This window comes from Podarcis bocagei (assembly GCF_964188305.1).
Source record: "Podarcis bocagei genome assembly, chromosome: 7".
NCBI lineage: Eukaryota > Metazoa > Chordata > Lepidosauria > Squamata > Lacertidae > Podarcis > Podarcis bocagei.
The window spans coordinates 76,354,226-76,369,647 of NC_138132.1; the positions used below are offsets into that span (position 1 = coordinate 76,354,226).

General features: G+C 49.6%; 1 protein-coding gene across 10 annotated transcripts in view; it reads right to left on the bottom strand.

Moving 5' to 3' along the window:
• Positions 1 to 15,422, bottom strand: part of SAMD11 (sterile alpha motif domain containing 11) — a 333,961-nt gene that overhangs the window by 152,663 nt on the left and 165,876 nt on the right. The window contains exons 1-2 of one of the 10 annotated variants that reach the window (XM_081201454.1): positions 13,268 to 14,173; positions 9,802 to 9,893 (exon numbers count right to left, since the gene is read on the bottom strand). In XM_081201454.1, the coding sequence (XP_081057580.1) occupies positions 9,802 to 9,893; positions 13,268 to 14,096 (921 nt within the window). In that variant the 5' untranslated portion in view covers positions 14,097 to 14,173. Of the gene's footprint in view, positions 1 to 9,801; positions 9,894 to 10,998; positions 11,103 to 12,026; positions 12,142 to 12,571; positions 12,592 to 13,267; positions 14,174 to 15,422 lie in introns of those variants that run through there. The other 9 variants (XM_081201453.1, XM_081201451.1, XM_081201458.1 and 6 more) reach the window with 9 other exon arrangements.

A 15,422-nucleotide genomic window follows, 5' to 3' on the forward strand; every position in this document is an offset into this window, starting at 1 on the left:
AGGTAGATTTGAACCTCCGACTCCTCTCACCAAAATCCCAAACACTGGTCCACTCCCTAACAAATGTTATCTGGAGTCCCAGTGAATGTGTAAACAAGTGGCATCTGTAATAAAGATGCCCTATGATGCAACCCCATTCACTGGGAAACACAGCGCTTTCCGCTTGAGCAACCCTAATTCCAAGGAATGGCTAGAATAAAGGAAGCTGACATATTGAGCCAGACCATTTGGTTAGTATGATAGACACTGGCTGGCAGCAGCTCTCAAGGGTTTCAGCCAGGGTGCCTCCCAATCCTACCTGGAGATGCCAGAGATTGAACCTGGAACCTTTTGCATGCAAAGCAGGTGCTCTACTACTGAGCTAGGGACCTTCCTTATCAGCCTCTCACAAGGTGAAACAGTTCTTGGATTTTCCTAATGAGGTTTCAGAGGGGGGGAAATCAGTTGAGAAGCAGCTTCAGGCACATGCTGCAGTGTGCGTGGGGTGTGTGTGTGTGTGTGTGTGTGTGCACGCTGCTTTCTGCTGAGCCGATTTCCAAATGTGGATCTATACAGCCAGATGCAATTTCCTCTTCAAATCAATGTTCCAACCTCCACTCGCTCTTTCTGGGTGGCTGATGTGGTCTCCAACCATTCACAGAGGTTGATTAAAGCCCCTGACACTACAAATTTGATTTGACCCAAGAGAAAGGGGGAGCAGAGGGGAGGGAGGAAAGGATGGGGGATGGGGTTAATTTAATTTAATCTTTGCAAGAACAGGGAGTTCCAGGTTAGAGAATTTCAATGCTCACCCCTTTGGCTATGGAGAGGGGGGGCATTTACCCCTCAAAAGCAGCCCCTCCTCCTCCTTACTTTCTATTATTAAAAAATAAAGTTAACAAGTTTGGCTGTCAATAAGCATGCAATACGATAGGCAGGCATTTGCTGCAGTCTTCAATCTAGGTTTACAGCAGACAAATCCCATTCACTTCAATGGGGCAGACTTCAGAGCACACAGCCTGAGAAAGTGTCGGCTGCAATCCTCAGACATGCTTGCTACCCGGTGACTTTTCTTTCTGTGCAAATATCCCTTGGATTGTGCTGTTTGCCTTTCTCCACCCCACACCCCACCTGCCATGTTTAAGAAAGGAAATGAGAATCAAAGATGGGAAGAGGCCAGGAAGCAGTTGTGAAAGAAAGCACATATGGGGGGGGGGGTCCCCAACATAGGTTTTAGTCAGCAGCCCCATCATAATTGTGCAAGTTGATTGTGTGTGGGTGCATGTGTGTGTGTGTGTGTGTGTGTGTGTGTGTTTGCTCTGCGTTTTCAAAATGCAGCTCAAGGGACAATGGAGTTAAGTGCAATGCACAAATCAAGGTATTGGTCCTCGGATCTATTATACATCTGTGCGGGGGAACTACTGGCCCTCCAGATGTTGCTGAACTACAACTCCCATCATCCCACACCACTGGCCACGCTGGCAGTGGCTGATGGGAATTCAGGGCCAAAGACTCACCTGCCCTGTCTGCCCTACACTGTTTTGGATTAGGGTATCTTAAAGACCACCTTTTCCCATGTGAACTGGCCAGTTGGTTACACTCAATCACTGGAGGCCTTGGGTTTGTTTGTTTTTGTTCCACTGTCTAAAGAAAGTTGTAGTTAGTGTCAGGGTAATCAAGACAGGGCCCAGTTTTGGCTGTGGCAGTAGCCCCATAATGAACTTTCCTAGAGACTTTTCCAGAGACACTATAACTGGCCTCATCCCTGATGGTTTTTAGGTAGGCATTGGAAGTGATTTTTGTTTTATTTTTTCCATTATGGTCATGCGTTCTTCACCTGGATGCTTTTGCAGGGTTACTTTTGAGTAGCTGTCTAAATACACTGGGGCATTGTTTCCAAGGAGCATAGGAAGCTAACAGACCATTGGTCTATCTAGCTCAGAAGCCTCTCTACAGTTCCTTCGTCCATTTGTAACCTGAAACTGTTCTTAACATGAGGCGCGCTTTCGCTAATGGTGCCTCCTGCTGCTGCCGCGCCACTGGAGCACAACTTCCGCTTGCATCCCAGGGCAAAGTTTGCAACCGGGAGCATCTACTTCCGGGTTAGCGGAGCTCGTAACCTGAAGCATTCATAGGGAGGGCAGTACGTAACATGAGGATCCACTGTGTAGGGCAGGGGTCAGCAAACTTTTTCAGCAGGGGGCCAAAACACTGTCCCTCAGACCTAGTGGGGGGGCGGACTATATTCTGGGGGGGAAATAAAATGAATGAATTCCTATGCACCACAAATAACCCAGAGATGCATTTTAAATAAAAGCACATGTTCTACTCATGTAAAAACACGCTGATTCCCGGACTGTCCACAGGCCGGATTTAGAAAGTGACTGGGCCTTAGTTTGCCTACCCATGGTATAGGGTTTCAGACTGAGACATTTCCAGCCCTACCTGGAGATGCCAGGGACTGAACCTGGGACCTTCCAAGTGCCACTGCGTACAAAGCAGATGCTCTGCCATTGAACTACAGAGCTTCTCCAACGTGGGAGGTTGCATCACACTATTAGAAGACTCCCCATTGTTCTCCAGCCTTGCTAAGATTGCTGAGCATGCCGTTCCCAGAAGGGAACCAACCGTTACTGACATGACAGCATTTTAAAGAGAGTGGGGAGTGGAGTGGGTTTTATTTGGTGGATGGACTCCCAGAAGGATACTTTGAAGTTAAATATTTCCCTGCTTTTGAAAAGCCTAGTTTAAAACCCATCAAGATAACCTCCCTAAGAAGTTAAACAGTAAAAGACAATGGCCTCAATCCAAAGCTACAAAAACACACACAAATTCTGCAATATTGTTGTTCTTTCTACTTCAGTGGGGAAAAGTTTCACGCATCAAGACTGCAACAGGGTGGGAACATCCCCTGATGTTGACAGAAATAGGTGAAATCTTGCTCCTATAATCTTTGAATATACATTGGAAGGCCCTGTATGCAGACCCAAAGCCAGTGGCGGAGCTTCATGCTCCGGCACCAGGGGACGGAGAGCAGGCAGGGGCGTGGCGCGCAGCCCGTAGGGGCATGGCGCCCAGCATGGGCAGGGGGGGCAGCCGTGATGGCACCCCTCCGGGATCACGCTGGCAGGAGCGGTACGCTCCCCCCCACACGCATCTTCCTCCGCCAGTGCCCAAAGCCACTATCTTATGCCTTTGCTTGGTCACCTGCAGCAAGTTTAGAATTAACTCCAGGCAACTAGGTAGGGAAGCATTGTAAAGGCTGGTTTTCTTTTAGGCTGACATGTGGCTAACTAAGGGATATTTAAGCACTTGGGTTAGTAAAATGGGGAGAGAGAAATAAATTGTATGAACTTATTTGTAAGGCCGATCAAGACAAATAGGTGTGATCTAAAGAAGATTATACATGCTGAAGGTGCCACTGATTTCATATTTGCAGGAAGGAAGAGAGTTAGCCATAAGCACAGAGTAGAAATTTACTCTTTGCCTTATTACTCCTCTCTTTACAGCAGACAGCATGCTTTGCACTTCCTTTGTAAGTGGGATTCTCCATACAGTGCACAACTGCTTTTGCACAGACAGCTGTACACATCTGCACATACAAAGCAACTTCTCTGGATCCCCTGCGCAGTAGCCACTTGGCAAATTGTACACAGACAGGTGTGAGCATGCCACTCTTCCAAAATGTGCAGCAATCAGCCACACAAGGACCCATGTTGGCAAACACCTTGTGAATATGCACTGCACAAAATCACCCCAGTCATCAAACCTAGCATGACCCTATATAGAAAGTACCATATATCATAAAGGACCAATTAACGTATATTAATGCAGACTCAGCAAACCATGTGTCAAAAGCCCTTTTCCCTTCCCAACAAGCCTTCCCTTCAGACATGTATTTTATATGTAAATAGCCACACAATATTTTATTTAGTGCACTCCACAGCTATAAATTGTGTTGCTGTCAAAACGCATGTGACGTTTTTCAGCCTTACAGAATCACCATCTCAAGGAAACCTGAATCTGCTGTGCTTCCAATTATCATTGTTGCTGTGAAACCATGAAAATGGCACACTGCTTATGACACCTAGGATTAAAAGCGGGCAAGTTTAACCTATAATACTAGAGTTATAAAACAAACTGTGAAACACTTGCTTTACTACCCAAACTTCCAGGTACTCCGTGTTCTAGGGAGTTCTACATGCTATAAACTATTTTTGGCTAACAATTTAAAATAATCATCTACACCAGGAGCACCTTTATAGTCCTCTTCTCAGAGAGCTGCTGGCAGGGTGGGGGGCTGTAGCGAGAATGACACGGAAGCTCAATAATGTGGCAAAAGCACACAAGCAAAGCTTCAGAAGTTTCTACCCTTCTTTTAATTAAGAGACTCTGCGGCTCTTTAGATTGACTATTTGATCTTGTTCAGCTCTGCCCTGCTTGTGCCCACTCTTAGGACATGTTCATACACAGAGTGGCTGTCTGGGACTGAGAGGCACCCATTTGACCAGCCCAATCCTTGCAAAGCGGCCGGCAAGTTTTCTGACCTCCATTAGTCCCACACATAAAGAATGTGTGGAGTATTATTTGTCTGTCTGTTTATTTTATATGCTTCCCTTCATCCAAGAAACACAGGGCGGTTTACAGTATATAAAAAAATGAAAATACGTAACATAATAACAAACAAAGCAATAACACCCCACCTGACCCAGTTTAAAAGGTCATTGGTTGTTTAATCAGCCCCAGTCCTGGGTGAAGAGGAATGTTTTTGCCTGGTGCCTAAAGCAAAGCCCTAGCTACTGGGGGAGGGGGGCAGCCAGGTTTTTTGCCCCAGGTGAAGCCTCCAGAGGGGTGCCATTGATGCTCCCAGCCTCTGTGTGTGTGCGTGCAAAAATGTGCATGGGGGAGGGTGCCAAAGCGGGTCTCTGACCCAGGTGAAATAGAGCCTAGCTCCACCCCTGCCTAAAGATATGTCATGAAGGCACGAGGTGAGCCTCTCTGGGGAGAGCATTCCACAAATGGGGAGCCACTGCAGAAAAGGCCTGTTCTCATGGAGAAGGCACACAAAGAAGGGCCTATGATGATTGAAAGGTCTGGGTAGCTTCATATGAGGAGAGGCGATCCTTGAGGTATTGTGGTCTTGAGCCGTTTAAGGCTTTATAGGTCAAATGCAGCACTTTGAATTGGGCCCGGAAATTAATTGGCAGCTAGTGAAGTCAGGCCAGGATTGGTGTTATATGCTCAAACCATCCTGTCCTGGTGAGCAACCTAGTCACTGAATTCTGCACCAGCTGAAGTTTCCAAACAGTCTTCAGAGGCAGCCCCATGGATAACACGTTGTTGTAATCTAACCTAGAGGTTACCAGAGCATAGACAAAAGACATTAGGCTATCCCTGTCCAAATGGGGGGGGGGGGGAGCTCGAATACCAGCCAAAGCTGATGAAAGCACTCTGTGCCACCAAGGCCACTTGAGCCTCAAGCAACAGTAAAGGATCTAGAAGTATCAGTGATGGCTGGTGTCCGTTGAGACTAGAAGAGTGGAGAGTAGGGAGCCCAAACAGAGCCAGAGCCAATGACAGGCAAAGCCAAGTAATTCAACTTTTGTCTCCATCCTCCCCCTTCTCCTCACTGCTAGGTTCTACATGGGGCAATGCTAAGACTGAGGAGGAGGAGGAAGTTGACAGCTGGGGTCAACCCAACCGGACTGGCTATAAGAAAGAACTCAGGAGAGGGGGCTGCCTGAAGTTGGTGGGGTAATGTGTTGTTTGTCCTAATGGATCCATTTTCTCTTATTCAAGTTCACTGGTGCATTAGCATAGGGCTTTGGGGCAGAGGTTGACTGTTGTTTGGAAGGGCCTTCCAAATACAGCAGGGTTGGCTTACTATACTATACTATAGTATAGTACTATTACTATAACTATACTAGTTATGAACTTAATTCATTCCAGAGGTCTGTTCTTAACCTGAAACTGTTCTTAACTAGAGGCGTGCTTTCGCTAATGGGGCCTCTTGCTGCCACTGCCCCACCAGCACATGATTTCCGTCCTTGATCTCCGCCAACAATTCTTAGACCATCTATGTATCCCAATGAGGAAACCAGAGACAGAGGTTATACGCTTCTTATTACAGGGGAGAGACCAGGAGCTCACCAAGACAGTAGCTAAGTTCCTCTATTTGATTTTTTGCTGCCGAAGTACGCTACAGGACCCTGCCCTTGCTGGAGACCCACAGAGGTGAAATAGATTGCTCGCCTCTTCTTCCCTTTGGCAAATGATTGAACTGTTGAAATGGCAACGAGATTGCATTGGCCTATTTATTCTGAATGTTTGTAAGTGATGCCAATAAAGGTTTGATGATGATGATGATGATTTCTGTTCTCATCCTGGGGCAAAGTTCTCAACTCAAGGTAACTCTTCCAGGTTAGCAGAGTTTGTAACCTGAAGCGTTTGTAACTCGAGGTACCACTGTATTTAAAATAGGTGAAGTAATACACATTACCATCCACAGCAGATGTCAGGAACCTTTGGCCTTCCATATGTTGCTCAACAACTTCCATCAGCCCTTGTAAGCATGCCCAATGGCTGGGGGTGATAGGAGCTGTAGTTCAGCAATATCCGGAGAGTCAAAAGTTCCATATACCTGATCCAAAGTGAACCCTGCCTGCCCCTGGTGAAAGCCTAAAACTAACTAACTACACCACAGTTCCCATCTTGTGGTGAGGGGAGATATCACTTTGTATACTTCCTGTTCAGCACGACAGCACCCAAAAAAAGGGAAGGGTGCTCATAAGAACGCACTCTTAGGTGACAGTGGCTCCAACCTTCCAGTGTGGTAGCCATGTTACATTTGTTGCAGCAGAAACAATAAAGAAACTTCTTGACAAGACTAAAAAAAATATTAGGGCCTAAGCATTTGGACACTAAAGAGCCCCACTTTTTAAGAGGCACAGTGCTTGAAGTGAACTAGCTCTGCGTTACCAAGTTCAGTTAATTAGTTAAAAACTCCCTAAACTACACCTGTAAATAATTCCCATAATTGCTGGGTGAACTGAAGATAAATTAAGTTTGTTTTTTCTGGTAGAAAGATGTGAAGTTCATCTTTGTGTTCATTCTCTTACTCTTTGGGCCTGTAAGCTTAAATATAATAATTACTGGAGGAAATAAACAACCCAATTCCACTGTGTGTTTTTTTAATGCTTCCTTAGTCTTTTAAAGTATATTTTATATTTCAGCACAGCAACTTATAATGTTTAGATATGGTGGCATCTTTCAGTGGGTGAGATGTGCTGGATTCCTTTTTTTACGTAAACACAATATTTTTTAGTTTTTGTTTCATTTTAGCTGTATATTGGTTTTAATTTTATTTTTAACTCACTTTGAGATAATAATAATAATAATAATAATAATAATAATAATAATAATAATAATGCTGAATGCTTTATTTTTATTTTATTTTGCCAAGGATCATTTGGACAAACTGTGAACTGAAAATGAATTAAACCAGTTCATTCTGTGAAGGGACGGGCGTAAACTTGGATTAATCCCTTTCTGGACATGCTGAACTTAAACTAGAACTGGATTATCCTGAATGACTTAAGCTACAGCCTGTTACAAAGGTGGGGGTACCTGTGGGCCCCCGAGAGGTCATCAGGATTCTAGCTCCCATTGTTCCTGACACTGTCCATACTGGCTAAGACTGATGGAAATTTGAGTGCAACAGCATCAGAAAAGCCACAGGTTCTCCATCCTTGGCCTACAGCAGGGCTGCCCTTACAGATGACTCAGAAACCTCGACTGGTTCAAAGTGCAGTGGCTAGATTACTAACAGGTTGTCTTTAGAACCCATATAACCCAAAACAATTCCATTGGCTGCCATTGTTTCTGGGCCCAATTTAAGGCACTGACAACTATCCTTACCTACAGACCCTCTCGGGTGTTAAGATAAACGTGTGTGTGTGTGTGTGTGCGCGCGCGCGCGCCTTGGTATTTATGCTACCCTCAGAAGTTTGGGACATTTCATGTGGCAGCCCTCAAATTGTGGACTTCCTCCTTGACAGAGGTGCGTCTGACACCTTCACTATACAGCTTTCCACAAATGCTTGAAGAGGCAACCTCTTCACTCCGGCCTCTGACACTAGAGGTGTGTTTTTTCAGGACCCTATTCTTACAAGCAAAATTTGGTTTAGCCGCTTTTAATTATGAATGTTAAATTGTTGCAACCTGCCCTGAGACCTGCTGGCAAACAACAACAACAACAACACATATTTTCCCCTCTCAGGCAGCAGGGTACCACCTTTCCCAAAGGAGCAATTCAAGATATCTGCAATGTTGCAGCAGCCTCTAGATCTCGCATGTCCCAATCAGAGAAGTGCCCACCACTGTACAAAGAAGAAAAGCCCACCCAGTGTCTAGAGCCTGGGGGCTCTGGACTTTCCCCAGCACAGCTACTGAAGCTGGTGAGTGATAATATAAGCAGGCCTAGATTGCCTGCCCTCCACTGCCAGTACAATTTAATTGGGGTAGGCAGGATCAGGCTCTCCAAGGCTGAAGAACTGGCCATCCTCAAATCAGCTCTCTTAAGAGCACATCTACACTATGAATTTAAACCAGCCTCAAATAGTTTTGCTGTGATGACCCTGGGGTCTCCCTCATCGCACACACAAAAAACCGTAACGGAATTTTTGGAAATGAACCTACCACAACCAAGCCATATACTGCAAATAATCAGCTGTCAATAACCACATTTGCACTCCACAGACCCACAAATCCTCATTTGGCATTCAGTGCTCATTTACAAATGTTTATAGACACACAGATGCACTTCTTACTCAACAAGCCTCACTTTGTGTTATATCACTTCGTTTAACACCACCTTTACGAGAGAAAAATAGGATGCCATGCAATTGTCGAAAAGTACTGATGCGAGTCAATTCAGTAATCACAAACTGAAACCCAAACCCTATACTCTTAACGACATCACACTCTTCAACAGCGGAGAATTACAGATTTCTGCTCCAGATTCTATACACATAATGTGGGTTGCAAATCCACTCTTTGCCCATAAATATGATTTGAAAGGTGTGGGGCTGGGAACCCCACCCCATTGTTTCATCATTTCAATTTAGAGTACAGCAGGGTGCTAGAGTGTGCAAAACCAGCTGCCTTAAGTGATCCTGGGTGTAAGCACATTTACGTGGAAGTATCTCATTGATTGAAGTATCGGCACAGTTGAGAACAGGGCCTTGCATTTAATTGAACCCTACTAATCATGCTGTACATTATTCCCATTTTCAGAAAAATATGATTTATTCCCCCCCCCCGAACATAGTGTTCTCTTCTTTTTTCAAGATAGGATTGTTATTCCTACAGTCTTTTGCCAACACAGTTCCAAAACATACACATTCCAATATCATAATCTAGCTTCAAATCCTCTTACACTGACTATTTTGCACTGCTGAATAATATACCAGAAAGGGGAAATGGATGACCAGGAAAGCTGATAGAAAGCTCGCAAACACTTGAGTTGGCATCCTTGAATAGCAGTTTTGCCTGCCTATTGGAGGCTGCAACCCTGAACCCTCCTCTCTAACATGGGAGCTAAAACTAGATGCATTCAGCATAAGAACATCACAAGATATAGCTCTCTCAATTGTCACTGAGGACCACAAACCCCTGTCTCCCACCAGCATATATACAGTGTGCACACTGGCAGGGGTGAGGGGTGGATAGAATGAGAAATTATCAAATAGAAATGTGGTCAAATATTAAAACAGAGAAATTATTTCTTTGCGTTCTCATTTTGGTTTTTCGCAATCATCTTACCACTGGAGACGAAATTCGACACCCAGGGCAATCACAGATTGGAGGATGTACCTGTAAGATTCCTTTGGACATAAGAGTCTTCAAACTTTTCCCTGGATGAAAAAGAAAAAAGAGGGGAATGGGGAGAATGGAAAGAACAAAACAAGTATTTAGTTTGGCTTTTAAAAAGAAAGAGACTGAGAGGCTTTGCACAAAACAAGCCAGCCTCTACCCACCCCCACCCCCTTTTACAGGGCCCTGGCTTGCACCCTAATTGAACTTTGTACCCTGTGGTAATGATGAAAAGGAGTAGCAGTGCTCATTAGCCCCTATCTAACCTTGTTAAAAATGTTCGCCAGGCTGAAAAATAATAGGGGAACCCTGAAAAGGAGAGGCCTTGGAGGAGCAGCACTGCTCTGCACCCACCCCGCCTCCCCCTGGATCAAGCAAACACCATTCAAGATGCCTGCATTTGCAATTCACAGCCATGACGCCAGCACTCTAAGGATAAAACACACACAACTGAAAGCAGGTAAAGAAAGGCAAACAACAGGCTGAAGAGACAGGCGGGGAGCGCAGGGAGCTTAGCCCCCGCTGCCCCTGAAAAACTCTTTTCTCCGTCCCTTGAACACCAGCTCTCCTTCCCAGAGGAATGAGGGGGCTTTTCTTGAAGGCGGCCGGAGGAAGGGGGTAGCAGCATCATTAGAGCGGCGGCAACAACAGCCGCTCTCCTCCTCCTCCTCGAGGCGATCAATAAACAAGGCGAGGTGTCAGTCACCTCCTAATGGCTCTTGGGACCCTCGGCGTGACACATGCAGCCCTCGGCTAATGACATGTCAAGGCGGACGCCTCTTGGGCTTCCCACCTCCTTCACCCAGCTCTCCGGCCCCCGCTTCGCCCCAGCCCAGCCTCAGCTGCCTCTCCGAGCCCGGGCAGTGAAATAAAATAAAATAAAATGAGGCGCGCGGGGGGGGGGGTGTAAAAAAGAGAGAGCGCGCAAATGCAAGCCACAGGGGCGATCCTCGCCTCCTTGCACAACAGCAACTACGACGCACCCGCTTGCCGCTCCACTTTTCCCGGGGAAAGTCGCTGGGGCGAAGGTGCGGGGAGATTTTGTGAAATTAAATTGTTAATAAAGGAGGAGGAGGGAAGAGGAGTAGCCGCCAGCACAGACCTCCCTCCCTCCCACCCACCAGCTCCCTCGCCGCCGCCACCCACCTGCCTCGGCGCATTGGCGGATCCGGACTGAGCGGCTGGGGTTGGGATTTCGGTTTCTATTCGCATCAGCCCTCTCCGAAGCGACTCCCCCCACCCACAGGCGCGCTTCCAGAGTAGAGCAAGGCAGGCGCAGCAGACCCGCGGTTTCCCCCCCCCCGACCCGCTCCTCCGCTTAACCTCAGCGTCGGCAGAAGGGGCGACCCAAAAGCACCGAGGCCAGTCCCGGATCGGGACGCAAGCGGCAGATCAACAGCAAGCCACGGAAGACGCCACACTGCGGGTTGGAGGAGGGACACCACAGGTCCACGTGCCTCTTGCCTGTCCGAGGTGGGGGGGGGGGAGCAGCTCCGCTCATTGCGACGCCGGTAAAAAACTCAACCTCTCACAAGACACACACATACTTGGAAATCGGCCCCGCTGAGTTCAGAGGGACTTGCTCCCAAGTTAGGATCGCGCCCTCTAAGAATGCCACGCTACGCGCAAACACGAAGCTTGCGTTTCTGAACACCCCTTCTCCCCCCCCTCCAGAAAGCAGCGAGGTTGCTGCGCCTCACTTGCCATTCGGGGGGGGGGGTGCGGGCGAGAGGCGAGGCCACCGCGCCAAAAGCGCTCCCGCCAGTCGCAGACGAGCAGCAGCGGAAAGGGGGTTCTCCAAAGTCGCGCCTAGCCGCCCCGGCGCAAAAGCTACACTCACTTGGAGAAGAGGGAAGAGCGAAGAGCTTCGGTTTGGCGGGCGGGGGGGGGGTAGGGGTGACGGGGCGGGCGCGCCGTTCACACATACACACACTGAGCTAGACGTAAACAGCAGCTGTGCAGACACAACCGCGAAGGGCGCCCAGCGCCAAAACCACAACTCCGCAGCCAGGCGAGCAGCGCCTCGAAGGGGACGCGCCGTCGGGGCAGCAGAGAAAACAACGCAAAAGGCAGCTCCAAAAAGGATAGAAGTATGTATCTCTGTCGACCCTTTGCTGTCCTGCTTCGATCCCCCACTACACGCACACACGCAAAAAGAGCCCAGAAACACACACCAGACTCCGGGCGCCAAAGCGCTGGCGGCTCAACCTGGCCTCGAGAAGTTGCAGCCTCGGGTCACTTCGGAGGCGCACTCCAGACAGTCCTTCGCTCCGCGCCAGGCGGCTCTGGTTTGAAGTGGAGGAAAGATGAGTCTCTTCCAATTCTCAACCTCCCCCCCCCTCCAACTGGCTGGCGCGCGCGCGCGCGAGACTCCGCCACCGCCCAACAAGTGCAATCTCCCCCCCCCCCCATGGGCACATGCTGCTGCCGCCGCCGCTCTTAAAAAAATAAATAATCCACCCTCGGTTTTACTTGGCCCGCAAAATACAAGAGGCGCGCATCAATAAGTCTCGTCAACTTTCTAAGCACACGCGAAAACTTCATCTCCGCCGTCGGTTCTTTCGGATTCTGTAGCGCATTCGCGGCGTTCGTTCGTTCACACGCACGAAAGGCGAGTTTATTCTAAAGGCGTGTTTGTGTCAGTTTGACTTTCCGAAAGTAAAAAGGGCAGTTTATAAAAAGTGGGGCGGAGGACAAGGCTTGTGAAGGACGCACTTACAAACCCTCGCGGAACATCATCCCGCACACCCGTTGGCCGACAGCTGTTCCCCCCGCTGGGCATCCAGGGATTCGGCGGTGGAGAGGGAACTGGGAACGCGCCCCCTCGGAAAACCGCGGGAGTTTCCCAGTTTGACGGGACTCTCTTCTAACACGCGCCGATAGTTAACGCGGTCACGCCCCTCCCACCGGAACGTCGAATCTCCGGGAATGCGCAAAGGAGTCAAGAGTGCCTCGGAACATGAACAGAGATCTTTCCCCGTAACATTCAGTGAACAACAATCAACCCACCACGCGATTACGGGATAGCGAGGCGCGGAGACACTTGAACCCAAGCCACCTATCATTTTAGCAGTTGCACACTATTTCTGGTAAAACGAAGAGCCCTGGGGAAAAATAAAGCTTATCAAGCCTGTCCACCCCCTTCCCTTATCCGAGATCGGGACGATGCAAAGGCTTGTTCCGTCTACTGTTTGATGAGGGAAAGGGAGCCTTCTAAAATCATACACACCCTACCTACTTTTCCCCACCAGCCGCCTGACGAGGAGCCCTGCGCGCCTCGAAAGCCGGCACTTTCGCCCCAGAGAGAAGCCAGCCGAGCAAGCCGAAAGGAGCAGCCCCCGTCGCCTGGCGCGCCCCGACTTCCCGCCCCGGTTAGCTCGCTCTCTTCCCCGCCGGCCGGCCGCTCGGTCGGTACCTTTGTGCCGGATGCTCCGCTTCCAGTCCTTGGCGGTCTCCCGGCCGCTGACGAACTGGAACTCGTTGGGAGTGAGCCACTCTCCCCGGTAGCGAATGGAGGGCCCTTTGCTGCCCTGGCACAACTTATTGATGTAGAGGAGCGCCTTGTTCTCGCCGCACTCCACCTCGATGCAAGGCTCGCCGTTGTCGAAGAAGGGCTGGAAATCCGGGATGGACGAGAAGCGCTCCAGCATCAGGTCCTCGGGGAGGGGGTGCGGATGGGAGTGGGCGGCGGCGTGGGGCGCCGCGTGGAAGTCCAGGTAAGCGCGCTGCTGCTGGTGATGGTGGTGCTGGTGGTGCGCAGCGGTGGCGAAGATCTGCTCGTAGGCAGGCGGGTGCGGGGTCACCACGGGGATGGCGGCGGCCGCCAAGGGGACCAGGTAGTCGGGCAAGGTCTCCATGGGCTGGTTAAAGGCGGCCAGCGCCAGCTCCTCGCGGTCCGGGCGCTCCCTCTTGATGGCCGGCATGGTGGCGGCGACAGCGGCGCGCTCAGCCGGCGGCGGCGGCGGCTGCTCTTCCCAGGCTGCAAGTTGCGCGCTTGGAATGAGCCTCCCGCAAGAGCAGCAGCAGCAAAAGCAGCAACAGCCCCAGCACAAGCAGCACCTTGCAGGCGCCGGCTGGAGCGGCGGCGGCGGCGAACCCGCTTGCAAAGCTCCCCAGCGGCGCAGCAGCCAAGGGGCGCCGGGATCCCGCAGCCAGCAACCCGAGCTTAATGCGCCCGGGAGGAGTTCAGAGCGGTGGCGGCGGCAGCGGCGGCAGATCTGCCCCTCCGGGTTAATACTTGACATCTTGGCCAGGGAGAGGGCGCCGCCGCCGCCACAGCTGCTGCCGCCGCCGCCGCCGGAGACATGGTTTCGGTCGCCAAAGGTTTATTGATCTCCACTCACACATACACACCCCCGCCGCCGCCGCCCCCCCCCCAGCCGCGGATCGACCCTGCGCCTCTGCCTAGCGACCTCTTTTTTCTCTCTCTCTCTTTCTCTCTCCCCCACCCCCCACTTTCCCGCCTGGAGTATCCCCTTCTGGCTTGCCCTGCCAGCCCACGCAGCCCTCCCTGCTCGTTTGCCTGGCGTTTTATTTTTAATCTGGTTGTGTGCGAGTGGTTCTTTTTTAAATATATATATATATTACAGTCACCTAAAATCTTGCAGCCTTATTTTTTCTCTCCGTTCCACGCGGGTAACGCACTTTCACTCCCCTGCCCCGCCACTTGCAAAAAACGTAATTTTTTAAAACTGCATTTTTTTTATTTTAAAAATTGCAATTGCATTAGCGCAACCTTTGCAACGTTGCTTTCCTTCCCTCCCACACAAGCCTGCAACTTTTCCACAGGTCTGTCTCCCCGCTATTAATAATAATTTTAAAAAACCCACCCACATGCATCCACACGTGCACCTGCAAAAGGGGATATTTCTCAAACGACGCCCCCTCCCAGCGAAGCCTATTGAGATGGTTAGGAAATCAATTTCTAGGCTAGAAATTAAAAGCAACCTAGAATTTTAAAAAATTAATAAAATTAAAACGCTTTCACAGTCGACAATTCCCCCTCCCCAATAAACAGCGGCCTTGCCTTTACTAGAAGTAAGGGGGTTCTATTTGGCTGGGCTTCCTCCTACAGGCACCCCTGATAGAAACATATATATTGATATATTTTCGGAAGTCAGGAGTGGAGTTCTGAGACACTCCGACCAAACAAGCTTTTCCCTCCGCTGCCGATTCTCCAACTTGCCCCATTTAAACAGCACAAGGCGCTTGCAAAAAAAAGAGAGGCGGAAAAAGTGGAAGGTGGGGGGACTGACTCTAGGAGAGGGGGGTAAGCGACGGACAACCACCTCCTTCAAAGAACCACACAATCGTCTCCCCCGTGTTTTTTTTATGCCCAAATTAACCGGGGTGGGTGGGTTAATAAAGGTTGCTCTTCTTACCCGTGGACTCTGGAGGCCTTTGGAGTCAGTGGGTGTCACTGGGGCTTTGCCCCGAACCTGTTTTCAGCTGGAAGGCTCACTGCTGCCTTGGGCAGCAAGAGTGAAAGTCTCTCATCGCAACTCTGGTGTTTGGAAAGAATGGGCTTCTGAAATAAGGCAAGTGTGGTGCAGGCAGCTGTGAGCCCCTGC